The 21,863-nt window shown below is 49.6% G+C and overlaps 7 protein-coding genes across 7 annotated transcripts; 4 read left to right on the top strand and 3 right to left on the bottom strand.

Moving 5' to 3' along the window:
* Positions 1-3,608: 3,608 nt before the first annotated feature.
* Positions 3,609-4,773, bottom strand: N7473_007830 (putative short chain dehydrogenase; the record flags this gene model as incomplete). The annotated part of the gene is made up of 3 exons (XM_057153770.1): positions 3,609-3,920; positions 4,147-4,482; positions 4,561-4,773. 3 exons carry the CDS (start codon positions 4,771-4,773, stop codon positions 3,609-3,611), a joined length of 861 nt encoding a protein of 286 aa, XP_057008108.1.
* A 2,064-nt stretch (positions 4,774-6,837) lies between these two features.
* Positions 6,838-7,671, bottom strand: N7473_007829 (alpha/beta fold hydrolase; the record flags this gene model as incomplete). Its single annotated transcript, XM_057153769.1, has 1 exon — positions 6,838-7,671. One exon carries the CDS (start codon positions 7,669-7,671, stop codon positions 6,838-6,840), a length of 834 nt encoding a protein of 277 aa, XP_057008107.1.
* Positions 7,672-8,586: 915 nt separating this feature from the next.
* Positions 8,587-9,607, top strand: N7473_007828 (SNF2-related protein; the record flags this gene model as incomplete). Its single annotated transcript, XM_057153768.1, has 2 exons — positions 8,587-9,132; positions 9,191-9,607. The coding sequence occupies 2 exons, from the start codon at positions 8,587-8,589 to the stop codon at positions 9,605-9,607; spliced, it is 963 nt and encodes a 320-aa protein (XP_057008106.1).
* A 53-nt stretch (positions 9,608-9,660) lies between these two features.
* Positions 9,661-10,559, top strand: N7473_007827 (C-terminal helicase domain-containing protein; the record flags this gene model as incomplete). Its single annotated transcript, XM_057153767.1, has 2 exons — positions 9,661-10,144; positions 10,189-10,559. The coding sequence occupies 2 exons, from the start codon at positions 9,661-9,663 to the stop codon at positions 10,557-10,559; spliced, it is 855 nt and encodes a 284-aa protein (XP_057008105.1).
* A 1,621-nt stretch (positions 10,560-12,180) lies between these two features.
* On the bottom strand, positions 12,181-13,766 carry N7473_007826 (glycoside hydrolase family 5 protein; the record flags this gene model as incomplete). Its single annotated transcript, XM_057153766.1, has 3 exons — positions 12,181-12,994; positions 13,078-13,224; positions 13,306-13,766. 3 exons carry the CDS (start codon positions 13,764-13,766, stop codon positions 12,181-12,183), a joined length of 1,422 nt encoding a protein of 473 aa, XP_057008104.1.
* A 1,219-nt stretch (positions 13,767-14,985) lies between these two features.
* N7473_007825 (alpha-glucuronidase A) lies at positions 14,986-17,529 on the top strand (the record flags this gene model as incomplete). Its single annotated transcript, XM_057153765.1, has 1 exon — positions 14,986-17,529. One exon carries the CDS (start codon positions 14,986-14,988, stop codon positions 17,527-17,529), a length of 2,544 nt encoding a protein of 847 aa, XP_057008103.1.
* Positions 17,530-18,830: 1,301 nt separating this feature from the next.
* On the top strand, positions 18,831-20,432 carry N7473_007824 (uncharacterized protein; the record flags this gene model as incomplete). The annotated part of the gene is made up of 1 exon (XM_057153764.1): positions 18,831-20,432. One exon carries the CDS (start codon positions 18,831-18,833, stop codon positions 20,430-20,432), a length of 1,602 nt encoding a protein of 533 aa, XP_057008102.1.
* Positions 20,433-21,863: the final 1,431 nt, after the last annotated feature.

Raw genomic sequence — 21,863 nt, 5'->3', positions numbered from 1 at the left:
TGGATGCAACCCGTCCCGCGCCATGTAACTCTCGTGCATGACATCCACCTCGATCCTTGTGAGTGGCTTGCTCCGAGCGAAAAAAAACAACCTAGAAGCTTAACCCTAATCCTTGCCGTCGTGTACCCGCGGGGCCTCGGCTACAGAGGCGTTTGTCTTGTCTTAGGTGGACGGGGGACGCCGTGGTGGGAGGCAACCAGCCACGGAGGGTATAGATTTCTCCGGAGTCAAGATGGACGGGACAGACACACGAAAGAAAAGGGGCGAAACGGTCGCAAAATGGTGCCAGAATGAAGCTATCAAATGGAATGAACTGAAAGAACACAAAACTGGGAGGTCCGACGGAGTATCCGAACACACAGACCGCGGGCGGCTGCAAAAGGCTTGCACCGACTTGGAAGTTGCTTAAGTGTCACTTGGTTGCTTGGTTTTGCTTGGCTTTTGCTTATCGTGCCACTAGTCGGAATTCTCCGTGGTTCGGAGCGTACAGTAACTATGCACATGGCTGTCCATTGAGTACTTGGCAGACTTGGAACCTCCGGTCGCTGTTAATCGTTGTTGGTCCCTGGTGGTTCCTGTTGGTTCCTGATGAAAATTTCCATCGTGGCTTGAGCCCCTTTGAGTTTCCTGGCTGCCAAAACCTCGTGGCCTCTACCACCGGCGTTTTGGCTTTGTCGTTTTAGTGTAGGTTTACTTTAGCTATGGCTGAGAGTGGAGGCCTACTGAATTACTACGCTACGTACCTTCCTAATCAGGGAGCTGACCCCCATCTTGATAGGTACTAGTAGTCTATTTGTCAACCTCACTTGCATCTGGTTGGCCAGCAATCTGGAATTGGACTTATGGTTCCACTAACCTTGGTTGGGTTTGGTTTTCACCAACAACTATACAACTGCTTACTTGGTTCAGGAACTACTGACTCGGGTTATCTCAACCGAATGAATCGCCTCGATAACAGCCTCTTGAAACACTCCCTGCGACTAATATCTGACAGCCTCTGGTGGCTGATCACCCCCTCCATTCACAGTCTACTGATTACCATATTACCCTTGAAACATGGCAAAACTATCTCACTTTCAACCGACAGTAGACGAGTCCAACCGGGCAATCGCAGCGGAACAAGCCTTTCTTCGACTTCGAGAATAGACAATATCCGTGCCAAGAAGCGGAGTCCGCCCTCCCCATCTCCAGATTGCCCTCGTCTGCTCTCTCCAGATTCCAAATTTCGGCCAGAATTCCACGTGCTCCGGTCCGGTCGCTATCCCACTATTCCAGTGGAGTACTCCTTATCGAGGAAGTTCATGCGCGAGGGAAGGGGGTCTCCATGCTTTGGAAATGAACTTACTGGGATCGGATTGGCTCGCGACTTATCGCTCAGGTACGTTCTGTGTTGGGACCATGGGCAAATCTTTGTGGGGGATGGGCATGACAGTACAAAGTACTCCGTACGTGCGGTGGCAATGGTTGGACAGGGCAGTAGTACAGGGGCACTGGGGAGCATTGCTGATGTCTCATAAACCAGTGGCGACCTAGGTAGATTACACTGATTAGATTTTACCCTATCTCGACGATGCATGAGAAGTACTTGTCTAACGTGGTCAAGATAGGTAAGTGTAGATAGTTGAGAGTTGTAAGAAGTCGATTTTTCCTCCTGCCTAACTAAATCATGGGTGGCGAGGTGGCGACCATACTCGACAACCGAATCAGCCACCGGAGTATGAACTATCGGGTCCAATCACGCCCCTGGCGCCTTCGACGGTACAGAGTTGTGTCACTTACCTACCTACACTTGTAGCTACTATTTCGCTGTGTAGACGTATTATTAGTTATCAACAGCAAACTAACTGGGGAATTGTTGCAAAACCCGATAGTGAAGCTCATCCTCTTGGGTGGCAAATAGCCCCAGTGGTCGGTACTGTCGCACATCTCTCGCCTACCCTACTGAATAGTAACGAGAAATGTGGCTTTGTGAGAGTCAACCTAATCAGGGAGTCCCGAAAAGTGAAGCCCAGGCAGTTGGAGGAATACAAACCAATGTCGCCTGTCTAGGAAGTCGCATGGCAGCCACGGTGAGACATTCCCCGGCTGTTCCACGAGTCAAAGACCATGATATCTGTCAAACAGTCATACTGTAAAGGATGTCATCGTGCTAGGTTCTCTTTGCAGACTTTGTAGAGAGCCCAAACAGGGACTAGATTTTACACTTTGTCCGACTCACATTCAAGGCCATTCCACTTCGTACTCGGTCGCACTTGCCGAGCACGACCAACCCAGCTAGGAAGTGTCTTCAACAAGATTCCTCCCTCCTCTCTCAACCACGGGCGCTCGTTATACCCCGTACTCTTGGCATGTCCTCTTGTGTGTCCCAGATCAGGCATGCCGCACCCGAGACAACCCATCCAGTCATGACTTCACCAGCCCCTCAACACTATCAACTTTCCACCAACAGCCACAAACCGCCAACTTCCACACAGAAAGAGACTCCTGAAATTCAAACTCTCCGCGGACCGCCAGTAGCCGGGCTAAAGTTAAGTCTATCACGACGACCTTCCTAAGTAGTCATCCGACTATTCCACACCCTATACAATATTGGGAGTCGACCCCACAACATTATTTAATCATGATCAAAGGGATTAGAATCAAGCACAGGCGCATCTTCATTTTGCCCCACCTAACCAGTGGGATACAAATCTAAACCCAGAAGGACCGAGCGAATAGGCCCGGTCGGGATTGGCGACCGCATCCGGGTTTCGAGGAGCGGGGGAGGGGGAGGAGTGGAGGGGCTGTACTAAAGCTCACAAGATTTGATGTCTGGACGAGTAATAGCGGGGTTATCGTGGGTGAGAATGTCACTGGTTGTGCGTATGTTGGTTCGCAGGTAGCGACCATCATGGATTTGTTGGAGTCAAGTCATGGGAGTGTCGATTTGTCTTGGCTTGCTTTAAAGGTGAGTTGTTCTTGAGTTGGAGGGTACATGGAACTATGGAGAGGGAGATTTCTTGATAGCGGTGAGAGAATAACTGCGAGCATGGGTTTACCCAGGTTGTACAAGGGGGAGAGAGACTATTGGGAATTGATTGGGATTGCAAGGCAGAAATGATTTCACTGTTTGCGTGTAATGGTTGGCCAAATCATCATGGATCCAGCGACAAGCAGGTTCTACATAATCAGATGATGTCCTTGGCATTGAAATCCATTCCAAACATCCCTGCATCCCCTATTACGCTATAATTTGCTAATCGTAACTGTTTATCCCCAGATTTTCGGTCTCTGTGGAGCCGATCTGTCAAAAGTGGGCGAGTGGGTCAGATCTGTAGAGGTGCATTAACTCGAGCGATCGATATAAGTCTAATCAACTATCATGAGAAAACAGCACGAACGCGAGATCATAAGATATTTCAAGATAACAATCTAACAAGATGAAAAGGACATGGTTTGTAAGAAACCCCACGCTATCGCTGGTCCAAAAAAAAAATCAAAATCAAAATCAAAATGAAAAGCTCAACAGATCAACGCCATGCAAATGAGAACCGGAATCCCAGTTTACTGGGTCCACGTCCTAGGATCAGATGATTATAATTTCGTCAACTTCCTCCCCCTTGCCGCATTTACCACGCGGCATGGCCACCGTCCATGCGCAGGTCGCTACCAGTCATGAAGCTGCTCGCATCGCTGAGCAAAAACACTGCGGCACCTCGGTACTCCTCCGGGCGGGACAGACGGCCCAACATGTTCTCCTTGGGCCACTGTTCGCGGCGCTCGGGGAACTCGACGAACAGCTTCTCGACCATCTGGGTGACGATGTAGCCGGGGGAAATGGTGTTGACGCGGATGTTGTACTGGCCCCATTCGGCAGCCAGGTTGCGGGCCAGCTGGATGACGGCTGCTTTGCTGGCGTTGTATGCGGGGCAGATGAGACCCTGAGAAAAAGAAGTGTTGTGTTAGCCTGAGATGGAACGGGTAAAAGTGCGGGGGGGGCTAGATGGGCGATTTTGCGGGGGCATTTAGAGACCATGCCCAACGTGGGTTAGGATAGGGAAAGTAGGGGACGATGAAGGTGGGGTGCCGATATGGCAACACCACGCCGCCCGGTAATAAGGCCACCAAATGGATAAATTGTAGAGGAGGGGGTGATGGGGAACGTACCCGATTGGCAATTGTGCCGCTCATACTGGCGATCATGGCAATGCTGCCTCCGTTTCCAAAGCGAATCATCTGCTTGGCCACAGCCTGTGCGGTCATGAACACGCCGGTCACATTGACCTCGAACATGGTGTTGCTGTCCTTGGCCGAGTACTCCAAAGCCGGAGTCTCCTGCTGAATACCCGCCGCAGCAACCAGACCGTCCATACGGCCCTCGGTGTTGGCGATCGCCTCGATCACGCTGTTGAGCAATTCCGTGTCACGCACATCGATGCGACGGTAGTGCAGCTCCGTGCCGAGTTCCTTGGCCTTTTGCTGAATCTGTGCGAACTCTGGGGCCTATTGTGCGGGTAAGATGGTTTGTTAGCGACGGGTGGCTTGCGGATAGGGATCATAGATTTCGAATGTAGAACGCACCGGCTCCTCCAGACGGTCGAGGGCGTACACCTTCGCACCAGCCTCCAACAGAGCCTCTGACTGGGTCAAACCCAGACCACGACCGGCGCCAGAGACGCATACAATCTTGCCGGCGAGACTGAACTCGGGCATGCGCGACTTGTGGCCCATCATGACGGGCTGGGCAGTGTTGGGGGCAGTGGGAGCTTCGGTGGTTTCAATGGCGACAGACATGGTGATGGATGTTGGTGATTAAAGTATCGATGTAAGTGTAGATAGTCGGGTATTAGAGAAGACCAAAGTAGGTTCAATAATAAAGACAAAGATCGAAGAAAGAGTCGTGAGGTGATTAAGATATTAAATTCACGAGAAGAATACAATTGAGAAGGTCAATGAAGAACCATGGACCAACGCAGGGCCTCCTTTATATAAGAAAAAAAGGGAAACTCCCTTGGAACGGACTCACGATGCCGTGGCCTCCGGCATTGTCCCACCACGACTGGAGGAAAAGACAAGGAATCGAATCGAGTCGAGGCACGACTGGATGGAACGGTTTCCCTGACCATGATGGTCTCGTGAACACGCAGAAACTGGCAAGCAGGCCTAAACGGGGAATTCTCAGTCGTGGACATCGTGGACGATGGAGTCTGGACCCTCCAGCGGAAGAATGGGGGTTGGCGCAGCTTAACCGGGCGTGGCGACAACGGGAGTGCTATTTACGGCTCTCCCACGTCAACCAGCTTTGGCCAAGCAAGCTAATATCCAAACAAACCAAGTCGAGTATACCAAGTATACCCTGATTCCTGGCTACATCCCCAGGACAAATGATGTAAACATGACCTTGATTGAGAGTCAGATAGGATAGGTTTGGCCATCTTGCAAGTATCCTGGTCGCAATGACAATTGCCTTGGATTTGTTGTTGCCACAGGCTAATCTTGACTTTTGACACGGAGCAGTTCGCGGGGGAGATGCCAAGGAGGCCAAAGGTACTGAAGATCGGATGCCCGTTTTGGGCAAGCCGATCGACTTCCCCACTCTCCCGTGCAGGTGACCTGCTTTTCTTCCGGGGAAGCGTAGAGTTCCCATGATGAGACTACAGTACAATGATACATATTTCTTCTACTCTCAATATGACTCGGCACGAGCTGACAATCACTAGAAGCCAGCCCCTTAGCAGATCTTAGAATCTTCTACATAGTGGTCATGTGGCCAGCGTTATTCACGAATGATTGACTGCGCTGCCACCCGTGGTGTTGGTACCTGTGCCTAAAGAAAGTCAATGGCACAGTCCAGATATCTCCCCATCATCTTGCCATTTTTTTTCTTTGCTTACAATACTCGAGATAGATATCAAAAATTGAAAATATCTTTATTTCCCTGCATTGAAGCCACCAGATAAGTAAGAGTAATTAATTGTCTGGTCCCAATTGACTTCTGTGTGGTGCGATTGACGTAGTTCTGGCTGTCCGCCTAGCCACATATCTTGCTAGGATATGCAACTACCGTGCATTTGTTTGCCGGTTCTCGTAGTCTCGAACACCCCCCTCACCGACAACAATCGTTCCTCCAAAAATAACTAACTAACAGATGCATTATTGCCCTGGATTCAACGTCCATGTGACCAGCAGAAACTGCTGCATTTATTCCTTCTATCTCTCGCGGGCAGTCCCCGGCCCAGAATGCTTAGAACCTCCTTACCCGTTCGGGCAAATCCGAGGCCAACCCAGTTCCACTTTTGTTCTCGTGAGCACTCGTCTAGTGTCTTGGGAAGCTAACGAGCTAATTCGCAATAAACATTAACATCCTGGTCTTCTAGAATTTTTTGCCATCTGGCCCATAGAGATCTGGCCCCTTGGTACCCTGCATTACCATGCTTACTACTCCGCGGTACAGTGCCGACCGTTCTAGGTCGCCTTCCACGTCAGGAACTAAGATACTCTTTTAAGCCCCCAATCACATGGCACCATAGATCTGATATGATTACTCGGAAATTATTTAATGATGATTGATAATGGTGCCAATCTTACTTGATCCAGCGTGTAGCTTAATTAAGCCGTATAGTTGCGGGTGTACGCGAACAAATTTATAGTTCCAAATGGGCATTCGCCCAACTCCCATTCGACCTACTTGGACATGAAAAAGTATCACAGTCTCTAACAGCCTCTCGGGAGCCACTCGAGGATATTTTCATATTTGAACTGGACTAGACTTGATAAGGGTACTATTGTTCCTACTGTACCACCCGCTTAAAATCTAGGTACAAGAGTTGGTATATAGATGATCGATAAAGATGGCCCTTATCTTTCCGTGCAACCTCGCCATTCATCAATCCGGGTTACCCAATCACGAACAAGAGATTCGAAAACACCAGTCTCATCGACAGGAAAGCCATGGATACCACGATCGAGAACAACATAGGTTGATCGTGGATAGAGCTCCAGCAAGCGAAGGCTGTCTCGATAGCCCACGGTCCCGTCTTGCCGACCGCATACAATAAGTGTGGGTGCAAAGAACTTTGCGTTTTCATGGTCCAATGAGAAGGATAGCTGATATCGATTTGGATCTGCCCGGATCGGATCCAGCACTTGATTATCTGCTGCTTTCATTGCTGGGAGGACAGCCTCCTCATATTTTGCCTTGAGAGCTTTGACGTATGCAGGCGTTTGAACGAGAACATCTCCAAGAAGTGACCTGTCTTCGGATGGCATGTTCGACATGAGTTGCTCGTTTGCAACTAAAGGTTCGAAAGTATCGAGATCGCGTCTGCTGTCCGCTGGCTCAATAAGCGGTACGCGTAATAGTAGGCCATCGACTTGTGCAGTATATTTTTGAGCGATCGCACGCGCAAGGTAGCCACCGCATGATGTGCCGATAAGTAGGAATCTCGATTGCCCAAGTCGAGAATCGATGAATTGCACCAGGCGATGGTATATGTCGTCCATATTCTTGACATCATGGGCAGGTGTTTTGCCCATGCCTGGAAGATCTACATAGATCCGTCGAAGTCCCGATATTTTATTGAAAATGGGCTCAAAGTCTATTTCCTCGACTCTTCCGTCCATCTCCCATCCGTGAATGATCAAAACGGGAAGGCCTTCGCCGATTTCATGTGCTGATAGAATAGATGCCATTGTGTGAATGGGCAGGAAAATCCGAAAATAAAAGAGAAGTAGAAACAAGAGCAGTCAATTACGGGGGGTATAAATACTCAAACATAATCACGCCACCTTATAGTGCTGCCAAAATACTGCTCCTAAGGTAACGTCCACTAATATGAAGCAAAAGATGGAGATATTGCCAGATTGAGCATTTGACTGGTTTGCTCAGTTTGCATGGAATGAATCCACCAGTCATCCGGAAGTTGATTGGACTGAGTATTTTATTGCCAAGTCAATACAAATGAAAGTTTACACTAACGTATGATGGAGTTAGCGCATCATGTGATTTGGATTCGGGGTAAAATTCCCAATATGGAAGGCAACATTTAGGCCATGGTCTATCTTGCCTCTACGCTGGACGGTTCACCATTCAATGGCCGCTGACGAACCACGACCGATCTGGATCTAGCCAGCGAATGGTTGGTGGTCTGCACGCCAACTTGTGCTTTCGCACGACGGACTCTTTCCATTTTCAGACATAGTGGAGAGCAGGTACACTGGATCCTTAATGTCTAGACTGGAGAAACAGATTTACAATGTAAATTTATATGCTTTGAATTTACCTTCTATAAAATATCTTTCTGGGTGGCTTTTTGAACAGTCTTTTGAACAGTCTTTTGAACAGTCTTTTGAACAGTCTTTTGAACAGTCTTTTGAATAGCCAAAGTAAAAGGCTTAGTAGGTTCGATAAGGACATCTAGGTACTCAATGTACCTATTATCCACCATATACGAATAGAGAATAGTACTGTACACCTCGTGCTGTGATTTCACCTTTGAGCGGGTGATCCTGGATGAGTGCCAATATGTCAAATCGATTCGCACAAGGGCACACCAGAGCATCGCCCAATTACCGCGGAGGCCGTTGTTTGGTTTGCCAGCCACCCCGATGTGGAATCGTATGCTCGATATTTATGGTTACTGCAGTCTCCTTGCCGGTCACCTTCCCGTCGACGAGTCGGAAGGAGCCGAAAATCTGCCTCGTCCCGAAGGGGTTGCACGCCGGGATATCAAGTCGTTATACAAGGCTTGGTCTAATGTTCGGTTGCTCCCAGACGACACGTCAAAGATTCCATACGCTCTTATTAACCCGGCTATGCTGGTTAAGCTCTGCGAAAAGAAGGATGAGATCACTCCACAGATTGGTTACGAAGCATACCCCTTCATCTTTCGGGCAGCTGTTATACAGCGCTCGATGGGTGACCGGGTCATCGACCAATCAGGAAAGCTTGTGGTCATTGGCTCGGAGATTCCACCCATTCGGGTGATGACCATTGAGCTGAGGTACTTCGAGGAAGATCAGCAGTTGCATGATGTTGCATACTGGAGGGCGATCGGGGATCCCCACAAGTCTGAGGATGATAGAATACCGGACGAGTTCAGCCCTCAAGGTGGTCGTCAGAACATGCGGATCTTGCGGATATTAGCCCTTGCTGTATTTAGCCCCCTGCTGTTAGACTGTTCAAAAGTCTGTTCAAAGGACTGTTCAAAAGACTGTTCAAAAGACTGTTCAAAAGACTGTTCAAAAGACTGTTCAAAAGACTGTTCAAAAGACTGTTCAAAAGACTGTTCAAAAGACTGTTCAAAAGACTGTTCAAAAGACTGTTCAAAAGACTGTTCAAAAGACTGTTCAAAAGACTGTTCAAAAGACTGTTCAAAAGACTGTTCAAAAGACTGTTCAAAAGACTGTTCAAAAGACTGTTCAAAAGACTGTTCAAAAGACTGTTCAAAAGACTGTTCAAAAGACTGTTCAAAAGACTGTTCAAAAGACTGTTCAAAAGACTACCTTAGGAATGCGAATCTGGAAAGGGCCACGAGCAGTTACATTGCGAGCTTGGTCAATGGACGCCATCATGGATTTGAGGCATTCTACCTTGCTACCTGCGATCACCCTTCCATCCCCCGCCTAAAGAGCGCAGAGGATCAGGCTTACTACCTTTGTAAGCAATCGCCACGTCTGTCAATGCTCTTGAGAATCCTGGATTTCGAGGGAGCCTTCGCGATCCCTGAGCCTGGAAAGTCCCGTCCACGGTTCCTGATCATCTGCCACTGGCCCAATCATCGCATGGATGGTGGAGATGCTTGCCCCCGTCTTGGTTTGCGGATAGTGACCATTACTGCCGCGAAGAAACCCGAGGAGCGCGCTGCGGCCATCGCGGAGTTCACCAGTCCGCGCTTTGGGTGTCAGGGTTTGATCCCTACGTACAACTGTGGTGCAACGGGGCTTAATCTACATAACAACTGTCATATTGTTATTCTGATGGAGCAGGCCCCGAATCATAATCTCGAGACCCAGGCGATCGGACGTGTGCACCGCGTTGGTCAACGCTTTGCCCAGCGGGCGTATCACCTCTTCCAAGATCACACAGTCCGCCGGTATCTTCATCATAACAATTTTAAAAAGATGCTGCCGCATATTGCCGCACAATACAGGGATGAGCTACAAGGTCTTGTCGATAAGGACTGGAGGGCGCAGACGAGCACCTTGAAGGGGATGGCCTGGAGACTTTCAAGGCTTTCAATATCAACAAGGTCTGTGAGACCAAGTTGAATGCGATGATGGGGCTGAATATCTTGTTCCCGTCCTATCAAACTTTTGAGGACAAAAAAGACCTAGGTCTGGACTCAAAGGGTATTTCCAAGCGTCGGGCTATTCCCGTGTGGGCCTCTAAGCCCGGCAACCCTAACCCTCCTATTGCTGACCCTCCCCTCGCTGGCCCATCGTCTGCAGGGTCTCCCCCTTCAACTGAACAATCCTCTTCCGGCCAAAAGCGCAAGGCTGATCAGACAAAGTCTACCCCAGAGGTGAAAAAAACCTCGCACTCCAGGCTCGGGGAACAGGGTGATTCAGGCGACAGGTAGGGACAGACCTACCCCAAGACCGTCCTCGGCCCTCTTCAGCTCTAAAGTTACCCCTGTCACACCTACTGGTGGATCGGGCGGTGGGATTGGCTCTTCATCCCAGGATAAGGGTAAGGCTAAAGCTAAGCTTACACTGTCCGCGGTCGATGCCTTGTCCGATGACGGTCCTCGGTAAGGGCCGCGTCAGCGGGTTGGACCAGGTGTTCGAGGTTGGATGGCGTTGCGCCTGTAGATCTTGTGGCTGTTTGGGACAGAACCTGTAATTTGGTTATGGGGTTGTCGTTGATATTAATGGAAGGACATGTTGTCTTTCGTAGAGAGGTGCTTTATGCTGGGTGGTCGATACCTATTCAGGTTGGGAGTTCCTAGTGGTGGCACTGTACTGTCCGTTATATACCTATGTAGTTCGTGCTTGCCTTTGGTCCTTTAGTATGGGAGAATAAGTCCGTTCGTGGCTTGCATGGTCGTAGATGAAGTACCGGGGTATTCTCAGAGTAGCGGATCGCGTCGAGTGAGTAGCTACCTATACTGACTGTCCTTGTTTGAGTAAAAAAAGAAACTAGACGAAAGTCCGGCCATATCGTTTTCTACATAAGTATATACATTGCTTCTTCAGTGACTAGATGAGAATCCCTTCACTGACCGTCAATAGCCAATTGAATGTTCGAACTTGTCTCACTGCCTGCACAGATCTCATTTGCCAAAAATTGCAAAAAAAAATAAAAAATAAAAAATCAGCGTCTTGGATCTATCCATGATCCACAGTACGGCCAATCTCATCTTCCTTGCCGCTTTTCTAAGTAGACTAGGCCAGGCCACATCAGGAAGCGATCTGGTGGGTTTCACGCACGTCGCGCTTAGTACAGGCGATCAGGCGTATCCGAGTGGATTGATTAAGTTTAATGACCTGCCTCCATGATTCTCATGATCATGTTCTATCGAAATCTGAAGAGGGACACTCGGCTCTCTCCTGCAGAGCCAGCGACAGGCCCGGCTTGAATTGATGCGGATGGAGTCGCAGAAGGCTACACGAGTCGTTGGTGAATGAATAATGAATAGATCGAAGGAACGAGGTGGAGCATCTTGATGACTGCACTGACTCTTTTTTTTTTTTTTTTTTTTTTTAAAAAAAAACATGTGGCAGGGACAGCCTGGAGTTCCAGAAATCGCGACTTTCTGTGGTGGACTGGGCTAGTCCTCAGCTGTCGGCCCCCTTCACTATGATTGTATATGGTGGCTCAGGATGTAGGGTGTAATGGTATACAGAAGATACGGCAATGCCTTGTTATTCTGCTTATTTTGCCTTCATTTGGCCTAAAGCCCACGAGAAGGAGGAGCGGATAATTCCTAGCAACACGTCTGTTCTTCACTCTGCCGAGCCATATGGCGCTTTCTCTGATGAAGGATGTTGACGTGAGCAGCGCCCGCCAGCGCTACTATTTTGCAAGGTCAAAGTCAACCTGAAATGAAGCAAAAATATACCTAGACAATACCTGATCCGAAACGGTATATACGCGTGCAAGATTTCAGCGAACGAGATTGGTTATATTCAACCATTGCGGGCACGACAAGGGCCATGAAAGCCCTACCGCCCAAATTACGTTTTATAGGCTGAGAACAATTAAGGGAACTTGACAGTGACCACACTGTGGGCGGGGATGGTCACTTGAATGGAACCACCACGAACGCGACCGACACTAGTTCGTTCCACCTTGTGCGTGTTGTCGGTCAGCCAAGCCTTTGCACTGCCTCCAGCCTTGTGGTCAGGAACCACAAGATCAGTTGGCTGGTCCGCAGAGCCAGTGTTTGTGAAAATCACCACCACGGACTTATCTTGGTTCTGAAAGGCAGCCGTAATCACATTGGCCAGATTGGAACCCCCTGATGTCTCGACACGGTGCGCTCCCGGTCGAACAAAGCGAGACCACATGCTGAAAGCATGAAAGATCCCCGATTGCAGTACGACTGTATTATTGGTGCCGGTAGTGTCGAGAAGATGGCTTGCGGACTGCTGCTGGGCAATCTCGAAGCCTTCCCAGTAAAGATAAGCATTCAGGCCGGCATCGACAAATCCTTTGGCGATCTTGCTGGCCCAGGATAGGCCTTCGTTGAGCGCGCCGGTATTGTACCATGTAGGGACAAAGCCACCGACATTGGTTTCGACACCAGCCTCGGAAAGCCATGTCGGAAGAGAGGTGTTGAGAGGGTAGGTCGCATCGCTCGAGTACATATGGGCAGTAATAACACCGAGGTCGCGTTCCATACCGGCTGCTACCAGGGCATTGGTGTAGCTAGATTGTTTGTCCCAGCCGGTGGCATCGCAGCAGGTGATGCTCACATCCAACTTCGCGGTATCAACGGTTTTGCGGAGAACTGGAATAAAGGAAATGGCTTCTGACGCGTTGGGACTGATTTGCATTTGCGAGTAGCTTGGCCTAGAGGTGAGATCGAAAGGTTTTGCATCGATCAGCATGAGTAAATTTTTTGGAATAGCTCCTTGCGCCAGGTTCTCACTCACTGGTAGTCAGGCTCGTTCAAGAAGCCGAGATGGGTGATATGAAGTCCCTCATTCCCATAAAACTTGACATATTGAACGAGGTAGTCGGCATAGGCTTGTCTCCAGTCTCCTGTCGCACAGTAATGACCTGGAGTTCCGCACAGATAACTAGAGGTAATATTTGTGTTAGCAATCAAGTGACCTCGGCGGACCTCTAGTACTCGGCATCAAAGATATGGCAGTTATTACCCAGCAGTTGCCTCATTCCCACTGGTTTTCATGAACCCCGGTGCACTCCATGCATCGGCGTAGATTGTTTTGACTCCATAGCTGACAGCTTGCTTGGTAAACCAAAGCTGTCCCTCGTCCCAACCGTCCCACCGGTACTGGGGAGGAGCGGAGGCCGAGCCAGGGCTGTTGGGCTCGATGGTGTAGTTGAAGGAAGATGGTATCCAATTGCGGATGATGCTGAATCCTGCGCCACTTTCCTTGCTAAAGAGAAGGTCAAGAGCCTGCTTCTGGATCGCGGGATCAGCAGCTTGGAATTGACCTGCACGCGTGAAGGCCTGGGAGAATCCGAAGCCATCTACATGTTGCAACTTCGCACCAGTGTTGATTTTGACCGAGGAGGAGGCTGCTGCAACGACGGCGAAAGCTACCTCACTTAGGCCCAGAAGCCCTAAAGCATGGAAGTAGAAAGTGAACTTCATATTGCGAGAAGTCTTTGCTTTACAGACTCGGCACTCGTTCGACTAATCTCAGCGGACGAGGCCCATTTATAATTATTTTGGTTGGCTTGAATTCCCCTTGCAGAAAGGCGTCCTCTACCTAACTTCGCAAGTCCGCTTAAATTAAAATCGAGCTCGTCCTTTTTTACGAACAGCCGCAACGGTAATAGTGATTCGTGCCGTTGATTCTCCGGTTTCATCATAACACCCGTAGACGATGGCATTAGTTTTGAGGAACGGCATGCTATGCTTACTTCGGCTTCCGAATTTGGCGAGCGGGGATTTTAATGCAGTACTAATATTACACTGAGGCTTTAGGCTAATTACGGCGCGCGGGAGGTCAAATTTGTGTGACAGATGAGAATAGACTTTGCATAGTTATTTGAAGGTCTCTGTTCAGCATTCTTGGCAAAGCCTCGGCTATCATTCTGACAGATCTATGTTATCTTCGCTACCCCGCATCCAGGGCACATTCCAGGCTATGTTTGGATGAAGAGAAGTTGATATGGAAGCTCTGGTGCATCAATTCAGCGAAGATTTGGCCTTGACTTAATTGAACTTCCGCCATAACAAAATCCTGATTCATGATTTCTTTACCATTTACCATTGCCTGCCTCATCTCTTTCACAAGGATAACTCGTACCACCTTGGCAATAGCAGATCTTTGCGACTTCAAGGCTACCCCCGCACTAAGAAAGGCACTAACAAAGATACGATTCTTGTCACGAGCCAATAGACTCTACGCTTCATTTGCCGTTAACGGCGTATGACGGAGAACACTAATCAGCAAATTTCCACCACTCAAAGCTCAGAGTTTCCTGGCTAAATCGAAAGGAACCCCAGAAGAAGCATGCCAAGCAGCCATCCATTTCCCGCCAAGATCTCTTGCAATTACTCCAGTTTCAAGCTTGAAATGATTTAGAGCTTCTTCACGCATCATGAATAGATTCAGACTTAGCCTAGATTGCCTTGGATCAACGGTACCTCTTCTCCGCAGTCCACATTATTCCAACGGCAAAAGGGAGCCGTTATGCTCTTGACGAGAGCTCAAGTCCAATTTAGCCGGACGAGTCAATTCTCAAGAATTGGATCAGCCTTAAAGCAGAGAGACTGGGCGACAGTGTAATGCCCAATCCTCTGCTTCATGAGAGAGACCATCCCGTCTTGCTCTCCTCGTCGCTCATTTTGAAGCTTTAACGATATGCCTGCAAAAGAGGACGGCCTCGAGGCTTGGCTGCGATACGCGCCTCTACCTGCTGAACATGTCAAACATCACCCCCGCTTTTCGCAGATTGTCGCTTTGAGTGAGGCCAATTCAAGTCCCGTCTACACGGCTGGGAAGGAAATCCAAAGTGGCTTGAGCAAGATTCTCCGCCAGAAGGTGGACGTAACAAATACACTCCCGGAGGCTGCTCAGATCCCTGCATCGGCGATAGTGGTCGGAACCGTCGATACTTTCCCATCTGCTGCCCCCGCCATCGAGAAAATCAAAGAAGGGGTTTCATCATTGAAGGAAGATGGGTTCTGGTTGGGTGCACGGAAGGATGGCAACAATGGTCCAGCGCATGTGTTGATTATCGGCCAGAATGAACGAGGTGCACTCTACGGTGCCTTCGAGTTCCTGATGCTGCTGGCGAAGGATGAACCCTGTCCCGAGACATACACCAGCAGCCCTAGCGCTCCGATCCGCTGGGTGAATCAATGGGATAACCTGGATGGGACGATTGAGCGAGGCTATGCGGGGCCATCGGTTTTCTTCAAAGATGGCGCCGTTCTGGATGACCTCACCAGGGTAGCACAGTACGCGCGTCTGATGGCCTCCGTTCGGCTGAATGGCATTATTGTGAACAACGTTAATTCGCACTGCAACCTTCTGAGTCCGACAAACCTCAAGGGTCTTGGCCGGATAGCAGATGCTATGCGGCCCTGGGGTGTGAGAATCGGAGTTGCACTGTACTTTGATACCCCGATCGAACTTGGTGGCCTTTCGACATCGGATCCGCTAGACGCGAATGTGGTGGCCTTCTGGAATGATATCACTACCCAGCTGTACGAAGATGTTCCGGACATGCTTGGATATCTGATCAAGGCAAATTCAGAGGGCCAGCCTGGTCCGCTGACGTACGGTCGCACGCTGGCTGACGGAGCCAATCTGTTTGCCAGGGCCCTTAAGCCTCATGGAGACGGAATTGTGATGTACCGTGCTTTCGTCTATAACCATCACCTCGACGAATCGAACTGGAAGAACGATCGTGCCAACGCCGCTGTTGAGTTCTTTGATGGATTGGACGATGTGTTTGAGGACAACGTGTTGGTCCAGATCAAGTACGGTCCGATTGATTTCCAGATCCGGGAACCTCCATCTCCTCTGCTTGCTCACCTGCGACGAACTCAGGTGATCATCGAGTTTCAAGTCGCTCAAGAATATTTGGGCCAGCAGAGCCATCTTGTTTACCTGCCTCCACTGTGGAGGACAATTCTCGATTTTGATCTCCGCATTGATGGACAGCAAACCTTGGTCCGGGATGTCGTCTCGGGGGAGCGATTCAATTGGAAGCGCAGTGGCTACGCAGCTGTTGTCAATGTCGGCAATGACTCTACCTGGCTAGGTAGCCACTTGGCTATGTCAAATCTATACGCTTATGGTTGTTACTGCTGGGATCCAACTAGCGATGAAAGGGATGTGATTCAAGATTGGACCCGACTCACCCTAAGCCATCACCCAACTGTCATCGATACCGTTACCCAACTCTCGATGGAATCATGGCCCACATACGAAAACTATTCCGGCAACCTAGGTATCCAGACATTGTGTGATATCGTAAAGACCTGCCACTATGGGCCGAGCCCTGCTGCCATGGACGGCAACGGATGGGGTCAGTGGACACGTGCAGATGCCTATGCCATCGGCATGGACCGCACCACAGCTACTGGTACTGGCTATTCCGGTCAGTATCCCTCTGAAGTAGCAAAGATATTCGAGAACCCGGAGACCACTCCAGATGAGCTTCTTCTCTGGTTCCACCACGTGCCATACACCCGCCGGCTGAAGTCCGGGAAGACGGTGATTCAACATTTCTACGATGCCCACTATGATGGTGCCCAGGACGCGCAGACCTTCCCTGTGCGCTGGGAAGCATTGCGTGGATTGATTGATGACCAACGGTTCAAGCACACTCTATTCCGCTTGACCTATCAGGCAGGCCACGCGCTCGTGTGGCGCGACTCTATCTGCAACTTCTACCTCGCCAAATGCGGCATCCCCGACGAGCACCACAGAGTCGGCAGCTACAAATGGCGCGTCAAAGCCCAGGATATGCAACTGAGTGGGTACAAGGTTGTCTCTATTACCCCCTTTGAAGCAGCATTTGGAGGTCACGCAATCATCACCGAGTCAAACAACGCCCCGGGGACTGCCACTTGGGCTGTCACTTACCCGGTCGGGGTTTACAATATTGCGGTGAATTATTATGATCATCTCGGAGGCACGTCTCGATACCAGTTGTTCCTCGGCAGTGAGGGGAGCAGCGAGAAACGGCTTATCGGAAACTGGGCTGGTGATCTGGGGAAGCACCTGCTGCATGACTTTTCAGACCTTCGCGATGGTCATTCGGCGACTCGCATCTACTTCAAAGGTGTAGAGGTGCATGAGGGCGATGTGCTTACGATTGTGGGAACACCGGATGGAGACGAACTTGCGCCGGTGAATTATGTTTCGTTCCTTCCCGTGGGTATCATAGACTAGATTATTTGGGTTTCCTTATTTCAGTTTCGTTTCAAATAGACCAGTCTGCTCAATTTTATATCCGTGTCCTTGTAAATGCCATGCTTATGAGGTAATTGTATCAACAGCCAAAGGGCTTCGTCTTGAACGCAAAATTCGTATTGCACATAGATGACCATAAGTGCCTCTCTTCGAATGTATTCGCACCTCACTTCCGTTCAATACACCCCCGTCCCAGATTTTGTCGCGCTTACATCATGGATCGAGCATACTGGTCATGGATAAAGGGTTACATCAGCCAGATCTCATTGGATTGAATCGAACTTATTCTGAACTGCAGCAGGCTGAACTTCAGCAATGACCCAGTCCGCTTTTTCTGATCAAACTCCGCCTAGCAAATGCCAGCAGAGCGAGCCACTGTCAATTGCCGGTCGGTTATCTCCATTGACGCCGTGTCGGGGGTTTACCATCTCTACATCACATCAGCCGTGTACCTAGCCGTGAGACATTTGTTTAGGCATTTGACCTCCGCTGCGGTAAGCGAGCGCTGAGACTGGAGCAAGACGCAATGATATCTGGGAAGCACGAGGTAACGACGAATAAAGATATAGAAAAGGTTTCATTTGACCGTGCCGAGCTCGCGATCCACCGACTGGCGTGACTTATATACGAGTATTGGCCCATTGAAACCTGGATGTTGAAATTTGAATAGACCTGAAGCTGAAAATTGGCTGAACGAGTCTATGGCTAGTCTGCGGGGCCCGATAATCATTTGCTCCGGTTAACCGAACACTATAGGAGACAGACATCGGAAAGATGGGAAGAAGCGGAGGTAGCGGAGGTAGCGGAGTCAGGTCAAGCTCGTCAAGCTCGTGTTCTCGCGCCTCTCCCATATTCAATTGGAGGAGAAATGTCCTTGGCATTGATGGCTTTCCCCAATGCGGAGCATCGGCAACTGGAAGTTCTACTAGAGTTAGAACACGAACTGATTTAAGGTTAGACTCGTTTCTTTGACTTTCTAGGGTTTGGCAATTTAGCCAAAAGGCAGAAAGTGCGGGGACGGCAGATGCTATCTGATGTCTAACAGTGATCAATCGATTCGATCGATTGACCCGGAGTTGCACATGTGCTTTGTTTGGGATGTTCGACTCGAATTTTACGGAGAACCTTGCCCACGGGGAGCTTCTCTCCAGTTGGACGATGCTATATAACCGTCCTGCCATCCATTGAACAAACCGTATCATAAGGTGGCATCCTATCCCTGGTTGGCCTCCGTCCCTCTCCTTCTCTGTGTCTGCTTGATCGAGGTTCTTTCACCATCCATGGCGACAGAAAAACCCGCCACTGTCGGCATCGACCATGTCGAAGTCGTTGCTAACACGGCGGAAGATGCTCGACTGGCCACCGAGGAAGAGCATCGCTTGACGATCCTGGAGGCTCTCCAAAAGCACTATAAAGCATGCCTTTGGAGTATGGCCGTCTCGCTGACTGTCGTCATGGACGGCTACGACGGCGCTCTGCTGGGCTCACTCTCTGCCTTTCCTTCCTTTCGCAGCCAATTCGGCACTTATGTCAACGCGAAATCTGGCTACCAGCTCGATGCTCACTGGCAGCTCGCGTTGGGCTGCTCCAGTCCCCTCGGTAACATCGTCGGCATCTACCTCGGCGCCTATACCGTCGACCGCTTGGGATACAAGCGATCGGCTCTTATCTGGTTGACCTGGTTGACCGGCTGCATCTTCATCTCTTTCTTTGCAACACACATCTCGGTCATCTTTGCAGGAGAGGTGCTCTGCGGAATATCCTGGGGTGTTTTCGCCTGCCTTGCTCCTCCGTATGCCGCAGAGCTCTGCCCAGTGGTGCTGCGAGGCCTAATCGAAATTTGGGTCGTCATGTGCTGGGGGATCGGTCAGCTCCTCTCATACTCGGTACTGCTCACCCTCAACCACAGGAAAGACGAGTGGGGATGGCGGATCCCCTTTGCGGTCCAATGGGTTTGGCCTGCCATTATTGTTCCACTGATCTTCTTTGCGCCCGAATCGCCCTGGTGGCTCGTACGACACAGTCGACGTGAGGATGCTGAGAAGGTACTCAAGCGACTCGCTAGCGGAGGCGTCACTGACGAGCAGATTCGCCGCAGTGTCGCGCTGATGGTTGAGACCAACAGACTCGAGGCGAACATGCACGAAGGTGTTGGCTATCTCGACTGTTTCCGCGGCACCAACCTGTGGCGCACTGAGATAGCCTGTGCAGCCTGGGCTGCCCAGCTATGGAGCGGGTTCGTGATTGCCTCCTATTCAACCTACTTCTTCGAGCTGGCCGGTCTTGCGTCCCAGGATGCGTACAAGATGAGTGTGGGTCAAGGTGGTCTCCATCTGCTCTTCAATCTCATCTCCATTGCCTTTGTTGCCAATTTCGGCCGTCGCCGTCTATACCTTTGCGGTCTCGCTTTCATGAGTCTCATTATGTTCATGCTGGGCTTCGTCGCCTTGGCCCCCGAAACTCCTGCCGTTGGCTACGCATCCTCCGCGCTCTTCCTCGTCTGGAACTGTGGTTACCAGCTCACCGTCGGTCCATCTGCCTATGTCCTCGTCAGCGAGGTCTCATCGACGCGCCTGCGTGCCAAAACGGTCGCTCTTGCCAGGAACGCGTATAATCTGTCCCTGTTGGTAAATTACTTTGTGGGACCTTACATTCTCAACCCCACTAAGGGTAACTGGAAGGGGAAAACGGGTTTCCTGACCGGTGGCATCATCATTTTCTTCTGGATTTGGGCTTGGTTCCGTCTCCCTGAGACTAAGAACCGGACTTTTGAGGAGTTGGACATTCTTTTCTCGAAGAAGGAACTCAAGGCTCGGGACTTCAAGTCGTATGAGGTGGTAGAAGCGGATATCCACCATGTCAAACTAGGTGCTCTCGCCTGAGACTTCTGCTCGCTAGCTATATTTTCTTCATTGGGGAGATGAATAGCGACTTAGGGGAAATTTGGTCCGCCGTTGAACTCCGTTTACTTCATGGTGGAAGACGATTCTCCGAATTGAATTTAGTTCTACGATTTGGGAGGACAGTTGAGACTTATTGTAGTAGAAGAAAGGCGATTACTATGTTACGGTGCCATTGAAAAAAAAAAAAAAAAAAAAAAAAAAGTGCCCTAAGCGCTGAATTTCGTCGCCTTCACTCGGTTATCACGGTGGCTCTCCCTGTCCGGAGAGCGTTATTTTACTGTATTAAGAAGTTGGTCAGTTTTAGGAGAGAAAATGCCATTTCTAATGGAATATCAGACTTCATTCTTTATTTTGAGAGAATTTACAGTAACTCAACCCTTGGCTTTTTCATGTATAAGATAAGAATATTGTAAGAACGACTCCCTTGGATTCTGCGCCCCCTGGCGGCCTGACTCATTACACCCCCGCTTACCTATACCCTATCAATTTTCTTTCTCTACTTCCTGGCCTTTTCCGCTACCCTCTCTACTAATAATTCTATTTCTGCTGTATTGGTCTTTATTGTATACTGTTTTGGGTTCCATATCAAAATTTGCATATTTCTTGACCATCGAAACTGCACCCTCCTAATTCAGGCCAGGAAGACCAACCTCGACCCAATCACAATCACTGAGCGCTCACTAGCGTTCATTGGAACTCACTGATCTATTGCGTGATAGTACTAAGCATCTCAGTGAGTCTGAGCCTGGACTGAAATTTACTGAGTGCGCTTGACTCTGAGCGCCCTCATAAAAGCGGCTGGCAGCTAAGAAAGGAAAGCCGAGGAAATATGGTACGTATAGTGTCCTATGAAGGGAGCCAGGCAGCAATGCGTAGACTGATGGTGGTCTTCCAGGGAAGGGTTAACTTTGGGCTAATCTAACATAATGAGGAAGAGGAGGGTGAATAAATGTGGAGCTGATATGCTCGTTATGTGTTTGGCATACATTTTACCTCTGGTATATCCTGGGGCGCTGTGCATGTCCTATGCCAACTCCAGTTCGCAATCAAGCACTAATATTCCTAGTGTTAATTAACCTTATATTGTTAGATAGGTAGAGCCCATCTGCATACTTCACATATATCCCACCACGTAGCATAAGCAAGTCCGCGTTTCGTATAGGATCACCAGTAGAATCTGTACCCCTGTCCCCGCGTATCCGTATGGACAATCTCCCTCTCCAGCTCCAGGTTGTCGGCTAACTTTCTTGCGAAAATCCGGCGAGGCGCCGCAAGCCCTAACCCAATGTTGAGGAAAACCATAGCGTACTCAATCGAGATACACCCTAGTATGACTTGTTTCCAAAATACTTGGATAGATTGCATATTTATAATCTGGTGCATCTATTTTGAAGTGCCCTCTCAGGTCGT

The sequence above is a fragment of the Penicillium subrubescens genome (assembly GCF_028828155.1).
Source record: "Penicillium subrubescens strain IBT 31985 chromosome Unknown utg000005l_segment0_segment0, whole genome shotgun sequence".
NCBI lineage: Eukaryota > Fungi > Ascomycota > Eurotiomycetes > Eurotiales > Aspergillaceae > Penicillium > Penicillium subrubescens.
This window is presented reverse-complemented; position numbering and strand designations above follow the sequence as displayed.